The sequence below is a fragment of the Eptatretus burgeri genome, chromosome 10, assembly GCF_056783735.1.
Source record: "Eptatretus burgeri isolate ZD-2024b chromosome 10, Ebu_testis_v1, whole genome shotgun sequence".
NCBI classification, from domain to species: domain Eukaryota; kingdom Metazoa; phylum Chordata; class Myxini; order Myxiniformes; family Myxinidae; genus Eptatretus; species Eptatretus burgeri.
The window spans coordinates 97817440-97827716 of record NC_140970.1 but is presented as its reverse complement, the minus strand read 5'-3'; the positions used below and the strand labels follow the sequence as shown (position 1 = coordinate 97827716).

At 43.2% G+C, this 10277-nt stretch overlaps 1 protein-coding gene across 1 annotated transcript; it reads left to right on the top strand.

The window, feature by feature from the left end:
- Nucleotides 1-1172: 1172 nt before the first annotated feature.
- On the top strand, nucleotides 1173-9465 carry LOC147019221 (uncharacterized). Its single transcript, XM_085899912.1, is given in 11 exon segments — nucleotides 1173-1299; nucleotides 2099-2214; nucleotides 2380-2594; nucleotides 2681-2787; nucleotides 4142-5289; nucleotides 5426-6798; nucleotides 6920-7092; nucleotides 7192-7661; nucleotides 7793-8408; nucleotides 8508-8879; nucleotides 8975-9465. Coding segments are annotated over 11 exon segments (5208 nt in total).
- The last annotated feature ends 812 nt before the right edge of the window (nucleotides 9466-10277 follow it).

The window sequence follows — 10277 nt, the reverse complement described above, 5'->3', positions numbered from 1 at the left end:
GCCTCATTAACCTAGTTATCATAACCTGGTGTTGGCTTAGCGGTTATGGTGGTGGCTTGGAATCCGAGGGTCCTGAGTTCGAGACCCGTTCTTCACTGAATTAACATCACAGGGTTGACTCAGCCTGTCATCCTTCTGAGATTAACGAAATGAGCACCAGGAAACTGGTCAAAGGGGCACTGCATCATCGACTTAGCCGTGCTCCTAACCAATGATGCAACCAGCAGCAAAAAAAGGCAGCACACGATGTAAACCTAGTTAACACACGATGTAAACCTAGTTAACACACTATGTGAACCCAGTTAACACACGATGTGAACGTAGTTAACACACAATACGAACCTAGTTAACACACGATGTGAACCTAGTTATAACACGATGTGAACCGAGTTAACACACTCCATCCTTCTCCATTGATCTCCATCTCATGGACATCCTTGTACACACATTACGTTAAACAAGGAAACGATTCCACATTTACATCAAACTTCACTAACGAACCAACAGAACATTACAAAACACACTCATTATCAAATGATTACCTTTGTTCCTTCACACAAGGACAAAAAACTCTCTTAATCCTCTTGAAAAATCGCGACATGATCGCTCGTTGTGAACAGCACCGGAGTTCGTGTCACAATGAACGGACGAACACGTTTCCAGAGAACATCATCCGGTTGTATTGTCGTGTTTATGACGTCACAGAACGTTACGTCACAGACAACTCCCCACCGGGAACGCGTCCCGCATTGTATCACATTATAACGGATAAAACACACAAATTGGACGTTGCATATCTCCTGTAATTATAAAATATTAAAATTACAAACCACACGTTTATAAATCCCATCCCGATTGTGTTTAAAAAATCTGTTTTGAAAGTGAAGATAAAAGTTTCTCTGGAATTTATTTATTTAATTGTGACGGCATCATTTCATTGAATTGGACACGAGACTGGAAAGATTATGGGTGGGACGGATTTGTCGCCACCAAGCGCCATCTTGGGACGCCCACGAGGTACAGAATATATTTCGATTCACGTAACAAATTCCAGGGAGATGTTGGATATTGAATGTTAGTTTTATGTTGAAAGTGAAAGCCGATTTGAACACTTTCTCACACAATCATTATGGAAAGCGGGTCGCGGTGAATCATTCACTGGGCTTACCAACATGGCGGCGTGTGCTGCCACTGGGCTTACCAACATGGCGGCGTGTGCTGCCACTGGGCTTACCAACATGGCGGCGTGTGCTGCCACTGGGCTTACCAACATGGCGGCGACACAATGGGGCATGAAACGTGAAGAGACATAATCCTTCCAGTCCAAAAACAGTTGAAACTCCAGCTTGGTCGCCGGAAGTGTGTTCTTTATTTTTCTAGTTCGGTTGAAATAACCAAGACCAACATCAACAACAAACAACACTAAAGTTATTTTCGAGTTGCAGGCACTTCAAACATTCACCACAGTTTTTCCTTTCACGTCAGAAAATGTAAAAGTGGTTGATCTCGGGTTGTTCTCGAGTTGATCTCGGGTTGATCTCGGGTTGACTTGGGTTGTTCTCTGGTTGATCTCGGGTTGATCTTGGGTTGATCTCGGGTTGACTTGGGTTGTTCTCTGGTTGATCTCGGGTTGTTCTCTGGTTGATCTTGGGTTGATCTCGGGTTGATCTCGGGTTGATCTCGGGTTGATCTCGGGTTGTTCTCTGGTTGATCTCGGGTTGTTCTCTGGTTGATCTCGGGTTGATCTCGGGTTGTTCTCTGGTTGATCTCGGGTTGTTCTCTGGTTGATCTCGGGTTGACTTGGCTTGATCTCTGGTTGTTATCGGGTTGATCTCGGGTTGATCTCGGGTTGTTGTCCGGTGAAACGGTACGTGACGAGGGGGTTGTTCAGGATTGACACGGATTCCAAAGGCCTCAGACATCTTTTCCTTCCGCATGAAATCGATAACCCCCAATGTGATACAAATGGACGGACAGGGAGCTACAAAGGACCAACCATTCACCGGGAACAGCCAAGCAGCAATGTCTCTCTTGGTCACTCAACCAACTTCGTCTGCAGCAGCGGTTTGGTTCAAACTTCCGCCATTTTGTTCTGAAGGATCGCAGCTGTGGTTTACACAAGTTGAAGTGCAATTCGACATGAAGAACATCACCACCGAGACCACACGGTTCAAATACATCGTCGGATGCTTTTCACCAGAGCGTGTGATGGAGGTGAACGATATTTTAGTACAACCTCCAACAAACGATCCAAACACGACTTTGAATACCGCCGTCAGGAATCGCACAACCACCTGTGAGCACCACTGCTGTCATCAACTTCTAACATCTTAACATTTAAGAGATCTAAGACCCAAACAACCACTGCATCACATTCAGCAGCTTCTCTGTGACCGCTATGCCATCTTCGATCAGTCGTTTCCTTGCGAGTTCTTCTTGCAATGTTTACCACCACAAGTCCACATGATAGTTGTAGCTAACGCAGAGCCGGCACTACCCACCGTTGTGGAGCTGGAAGATCATCTCACTGACACAATCACACCGACCGTGGCTAATGTGACACCTCCAGCACAGCACGTCCCACAATTACAATTGTAAATGACGAACCTGAAAAAGCTCAAACTGGAGAGCTCCATCCTGTACAACACAAGTCATTCCCATGTTCGTGTATCCCTGGTAGGAGAAGTGATCAACACCGTGCCACGAGCTACTGTTCTCCTTTACCTTCTGTGAACACTCCAGATTGGTGTTGGTACCACGTGACCTTTGGTTCTAAGACTTCTCAATGTAGGTAGAGGGTATTGAAAGAGTCGAGGAATTTTGATGAAAAAACACTTGAGGGTCGTGAGTAGAGAATAGAATGACATGATCGTGCACACAAAGGAAAGGGAAGGGCTCAACTGCTCAAGGAAACCCAACATGAAAAGAACGACAAATACTCACCAAAGAGAACAAGTTTTAAAACAAAACCGAACTCCAACCACACAGTAAACACGGAGACAACACAATAACAGAAAAAAAAAACAGGACAAAAAAAATTAATAAAACCACCGGGAAACTTATCTTTGAGGAATTCGGCAGAGAACACCACCGCCACTCAAGAAATGGAAGTGTGAACCATACCGTTTGGTCTATGTTGACCTCAAAAACAATTGCCTTGTTGAGTTCAGTGATCTGATGTGGAAATCCTTTTCAAATTACAAGTCACTCGAATGAAAATTGAGGATTTTAGAAATGGCATCAAAGTTGTTGACCTTTGGCCTCTGTTGACCTTTTGGTCGATGTTGACCTCAAAAACAATTGATGGTTCAGTTCACTGACCTGATATGGAAATCCTCTTCAAATTTGAAGTCAATCAGATGGAAATTGAGGATTTCAAAAAGTTCACAAAGTTTTTAACCTGTGGCCCATGTTGAACTTGTGAGCTAAAAAACATCGATGACGTCATCAGAGGTCAAAAGTTCACGTTAAAGGGCCACCAAGTCAAATTTCACACCCATCCTCTTTGTCATCCACCCTGCACCGAAGTGGACGAATCTTTTGGATTCTACTTTGCTTGAAGGAAAGTGTACATGTATGGGCAGTTGTTAAAACTAAAACAAATTATTTAACTTCAGTACAACATCATTAACCCTTTCCACAAAAATACCGAAAATATTGAGAAAATGCGGTTCTGTATTGAGTTTACTGTGTGAGTGCGCCCTTCGCATACGAATGATTAATTTCACTGTTTATTTATAGTTTATGGCTATGGTTATTAACATTCTTTTTTGTTACAGGTGAGGCCATTGTAACTCCCTTAACACTTTAGTGGTGGTGTTAAATTTCGTCAACTGACAGTGTTGTCTTTTTTTGTTACAGGACGTGCAGACAACTGTTATTTTGATGAATGTTTTAGTGGTTGTATTGAATATCTGCTGGCATGCATACCTGCTTGTAGCTGTAGTTTATTGGTGGTGGATAATTGTCTTTTTTTTCAGGTAACCCCTATTATGGATTAGTGCTCCAGTGGTGGTGGTGCACGCTTTGTTGTAGTTAACTGGTGGTGGTGGCTTCATCATGTCAAAGGCAAAGAAACGCTGAACTGATCATGGTTGCAATTTAGAGGAACTGCAGATGCCTCCTCCTGTATGTATTTTAGATGTGAGTGGCATACAGCATGGTGAATTTATACCACTACACAATATAAGGGGTCCTCCCCAGGAAAAGCTTGAGATGTTACATAATCTTCGTGAGAAACGGCTCCTTCAGTCTCATGATTCACCCACTCGTATGGAAGCTGCGTGTCGGTTAATTCCAGACACTCTTGATGGTGTGGACCCAGAAATGACAGGCTATCACCGGGGATGCTATCAAGCCTTTACCAAACATCAGGATCGTTTGAAATGTGTCGTACCAGACGATGAACCCTCAACAATTCGATCCCCCCGTAAACCATCCACCTCTTCCAAGAACATTTTTCCACCAGAATGTATTTTCTGTGAAATGCTTGAGACGAAAGTTTCCGGAAGGACTGAACGTTGTGTCCAGTTTGCATCTTTCAAGGGAAAGGAAGCGGCTTGGACTCGTATTGAATCCCAGGCCCTAGAAATAGGAGACAATCGTTTACATCGCAAGGTGGCAGGCGAAGATTTGTTTGCAAGAGAGGCTCGTTTCCATAAATCCTGTCATGGTTCATTCAAACTGAGATATGTGAATTATTTACGTGATCAAGCCAACAGAAGTATTGAAAACAAGCAAGATGAAAAGCTTGAAGCTCATCAAAGCTCATTTAATGTAGTTCTGGATTTTATACGTGAGAGGGTAATTGGGCAGAAGGAGGTCGTGCAACGTGGAACACTCCGCCACCTATACGTCCAAGAACTTGAACGCTGTGGATTTCCAAATCCAGATTTCAGAAGTGATAAGCTGAAGACCCGACTTCAAAGACACGAAATCAATGAGTGCATTGCTTTCACAAAAGTGTTTCCTGGGGACAGGGGATGCAGAACCTACAACCTGGTGTACAGCACAAGCATCTCTGTTGCAGAAGCAGTTACTGATGCATATAGGCTTGGTTCCAAAGACAAGTTTGAGGATGTTGCCTTGCACTTGCGCAGTGTTGTTCAGGGGATGTTCATCGAGTCAACACCACTTCCTTGGCCTCCTACAGCTGATGAGCTGGATGCCAGGGCATCAAAAGAATACCTCCCAACAGACCTGGTGAAGTTCCTGTCGACTCTTATCCTGGGTGAAGCAGATGTGGAAAAGTCTGAAAAGAGCCGATGTCTGGTGCTTTCAGTAGCTCAGGTGAGTTTTAACCACCTTTGCTTTCAACATCTTTGGGACAATATCGCTAGTCCTCCAAATTGTATCCAGTTTTAGTGCTTTCTATCATGAAAATGTACATTATTTTCTCTATAAGTTCCATTGGTTTATTTTCCAGGACATCTGCCGTGCTGTGACGAACGGAGAGTGGAAGTTACCTAAACACATCCTCCTTTGCAGCACCATACGCCACCTATATCGAAGCAAGCAGCTAACCAATATACTTCATAGATTGGGTCACTGTGAGTCCTATGACTTTGGCTTGGAAGTTGAGGCAGCACTGGCGGAAGCCATCGGCGATGTTTCCTCTTCTCTCACTCCCCAGATTGCTACTGGTGAAGACAACGAAGTTTTTCATGTTGAGTGGGACAACTTAAACAAAATAACCACAAATGTCCATGGTTCAAACGTGGTGAACATCATTGGAGAGATCATGATACAGGAGGTGAAACCAAACACTGACATTGCCGACAAAGATAGAACCCTCCCACTCAAGCAGCGGAATAAGACTCGTTGTTTTGAAGTTGGAACCCCACCAACATTGCCCCCTTTTCATATTTATGGTCGAGTTGGGCCCAAGTTTCCAACAGGGGCTAAGTTCAGTCCACCCATCGAAAACGATAAGTTGTACTCAGAGTGCATCCAAGAGTACCGTTTGTGGTTACTTATGCGAATGGTCACTGGGAGTAAAGAAACACAACTCGTCCCTGGATTTGGTGGCTTCATCTCAGCTACTGGCAAAAAACCATCTCGAAAGTCAACCATTGACTATTTCAACCCTATCAATCAGCCGTTCACTGAGTATTCCGTAATCAGGGAGTTGTTGAAGCGTTCGGAAGATGCTACGCTGGAGGTTGGCCAGAAGTATGTTCTTAGCACTTTTGACCTTGGAGGTGGCATGAAAGCACTCCCCCTCATTTGGAAGTTTCCAGAAGAATACAAGAACCATGTGGTAACCCAGGGGCCTTTCCACACTGTGATGAACTATATAGTCATGTTGACTGGTCATAAATGCATGAGCTCAGGCTACTCTGAAATCCTCCTTGAGGCTGGACTTGTAACCAGTGGCTGTCTTAAGAGTGTGCCAAAAGGGAAGGCATATGCGAAAGCTCTATTCTGTCTGAAGACTGTTAGTGAAGCAATTGAGCGTTTGTTGATAGAGTGCTTCAGTGAAGAGGAGAATGTAGATGTCACCAACCCTGTGGCCCTGCTCAATGCTGCCCAGAACTGTAGTCATGAGTCTCTTGATCATGCCTTGCATGATCCATCTACTTGCATCATTTTGGACAAGTACCAGGCTTACGAAGACAAGGTCCGTGCTGGCCACCTGGGGAAAACGGCCACTTTCTGGTTCAGTGTGATTGATCATACTCGACTTATCCTGATGTTGTTGTACGCCGTGAATAAAAACAACTTCGACCTCTTCCACAAATGCAATGGTGCATATGCAATGGACCTCTTCTTTGCATATGATGGGCCAAACTCCTCCAGGTAAAACATTTCTTTCAATATCAATGTCAAGTTGCAAGTACAAAACCCACATTCATTTTTTCGACTCTGCCAAAATGTGTTATGAGGCCCACATACATCTTATCTTATTTTTTTTTTACAGGTACCTAGTATGGTTGGATGTCTTACTTACGAACATCGAAACGTCTCATCCTGGGGCTGAAGAGTTGCTCAAGAAAGGTGGCATTGCAGTAGCACGTTCCCTAATCCCAGGGTCCCTCAGTGCAGTGGACAAGACGATGGAGGAGACCTTTATGAGGTTCGCAAAGTCTGCAGGTGGGTTTTTGTAAATACTAAATATGACCTTCCAAATGGTCTCGTTTCAATGTGGGTGTCCAATGCACTTTTTATATCGCTGCTTCCATTATATTGCAGGTGGATTCGTTGGTATCTTCTCTAAGTTTGAAGCTTACCAACGACGGTGCCGCACAACATCAACACGAGCTCAGTACTTTGAGAAGATGCTGGAGATGTGTTGCCTCGTTGATGACCCTGACTGCCCAAAGACTGGAAAGCACCGTGAGTTAGAGAGAGCAGAAATCAAGAAGTCTGAAGATGCAGTACAACGTACCATTGCTGCAATTCGTAACTTCACCCATCCTTTCTCATTGGCCGACAAAGACCATCTCGACAGCTTGGCCTCTGGTGCTCCTGCTTCCTCTGAGGTAGAATTTGATGTACTACGTGCTGCGAAAGCTGGCAAAGAGGCCAAGGAAGCATTCATCCAAGAACGGTTTGTGAACGGCTCTTCTGAGAAACTATTCTTTGAACCTATCAAGAGGCGCAAGTTGAAAACAATGGACGCTTCAAAGAAAACAGTCAAGCTCAGTGCCTCACATGGAAAGGTAGGTAATATTTTAAAAACACAAAAAGAGAGGAAATAATGTTCAGTTCTCATTTTCGTCTGTCGAATGTATTTTCATTTTGACATTGTTCAATGAGTTAAATAATGTGGTTCTTATTTCCTATATTGCAGATTGTCCAATACCGAGAGCAAAGTGACCTTGCCTTCATGCTGCTGGTCAAATCACAGAACCTGGATGAGCCAGTAGACCTTGATGAGCTGATGAGATATTCACTCACCCCTGTACCTCGTAGTCTTGGTACAGCTGATGGCTTCTTCAATAAGACCAACAAAGCTGCACTTCTACATTTCTTCACAGACGACAGTCAGGAGGATATTCCTTATCCGAAAGGTGCCCTACATATCCAAGATGGCAATGCACTTTTTCATGCCCTGATAAACATATCACCTACATTTGGAAAAATATGTCTGCAAGTGTTAGATCAGATGGTGGCCAAGAAAGATTTTTTCTTCTCAACTGATTCTTACCATGCTGATTCTATCAAGGCTCAGGAGAGGTTACGCCAAAGATCTTCTCAGCGTTATCTGATACAAGGGCCAGCAACAAGAAAACCAAGTGACTTCGAGCTATTCCTGGCAAATGAACACAATAAAACACAGCTCTGCGAACAACTACTCAAGTTGTGAAGCAGTAATGCAGCAGCATCTCACATGGAGCAATGTGGAACAGCACTGGTGGTAGTGGATGGCAAGGCATACCAGTTACAATTATCTGATGGTGAGATAAGTCATTCAATTCCATATGTCAATTTATTGTAAACCCTTTCCCTACTGCTTAAAATCAGTATGTATGATAAATTCCATATTATATCATTTCAGGTTACAGCACAAGGAATTCTTGAGTTGACGTCAAATCAGGAGGAAACGGACACAAGGCTTGTGCTGTATCTGAAGTATGCAGCCAAACTGGGTTACAAGTCAGCTGCAGTCAGGACACCAGACACCGATATACTTGTCATCCTCCTGTTTTATGCTAACACAACAGGTCTTAACATCATTCTTGACATCGGAACTGGTAAACATCGTCAGATTGCCAACATAAGTCAAATGGCAGAATCCATGGGTGCCGACAACTATAAGATGGTCCTGGGCCTGTACGTGTTCACCGGGGAAGACGTAACTAGTTCCTTCGAGGGAAAGGGCAAGATCGGACCCCTCAAGAAGTTACAACGTCATCCAATTTATCATGAAGCTTTCAGCTATTTGTTTCATTATCTATGAAATCCCCTGACTATCACAGTTTCTTTTAACTTTTGTGTGGCAATTCATATAATTGTACTCATCTCCTTTCAGAAAAACTTGGGGATGCATGGTCTGTAAAGCCAGAAACGATTGATGATATTGAGGCATTCACATGTCTGATGTACGGCTACTCCAGACAGAAATCTATTGACACTGTACGTGGAATCATGTTGAGGAAGATGGTTGGGGAAGATGAGCAACTGACAACCAAATCTAAGATTGACCTCTCCCGGTTGCCACCTTGCCGAGACAACCTTATCCCACACATTGGTCGAGTGAACCATCGCCTTGTTATCTACAAGCGAGCAGATATTCCAATCTTCTGGTCTCCAAAGCCATATGATCCTGAACAAGGTTGGGAAAGAAATGATGAGGGTGTTTTGGAGCCAGTGTTGTCTTGCGGCCCAGTTCTTCCCCCCACCTTGATAGACTTAGTTGAGAAGACAACGGAAGAGATGGAAAAGTGTGATGATGACATTGAGGAAGAACAGTCCAGCCAAGATAGTGACCATGAAGAACTTCTCAGTGATAACGAAGACTAGATTAAAATATAAACATTGAGACTTTTGGCAGTCGTAATAATGTTTCAACATTAATTAGTTATGGGCCTGCGTATTATAGTAACTCGTTAACACATGATCTCTATAGAATACATATTCCCATATCAATTAGTAAGGAGTAGAAGTGAAAATACCAAGAGAATGATACATGGACTGTATTTCAGGACTCATTGGAACATGTAAAGCCTTTTACCAGAACAAAAAGGCAGAGAAAACAAATATGTGTCAAACTTCAATTTCACAGGAAACTTATTACAAAAATTCATTTTTTTTCAATATTTTCGGTATTTTTGCGGAAAGGGTTAATGATGTTGTACTGAAGTTAAATAATTTGTTTTAGTTTTAAAAACTGCCCATACATGTACACTTTCATTCAAGCAAAGTAGAATCCAAAAGATTCGTCCACTTAGGTGCAGGGTGGATGACAAAGAGGATGGGCGTGAAATTTGACTTGGTGGCCCTTTAACGTGACCTTTTTAAAAAAAAAAAAAATTTTCAAAATATTTTCGAAGTATTTTTCAAAATACAATCAAAATATTCCTGCTTTTCTTCGAAAGCGTGGGAAGAATGAGAGTTTTAGTCATATATAGATGACCTGATGCCATTTGGTCCTATTGCAGGGCCAGAGTTGAGGGTTGAACAACCTTCTCCACCTTCTCAGGTGCAAAAGCACAGAGTACAAGTAGTTGGGGACGACAGGGAAGGATGGGTACTGAGAGTGAGGGGCTGGAGATGCAAAATTTGGAAGCAAACACAGAAATGAGGCATTCAGCCTTCTCACAAGCAGAGATAGC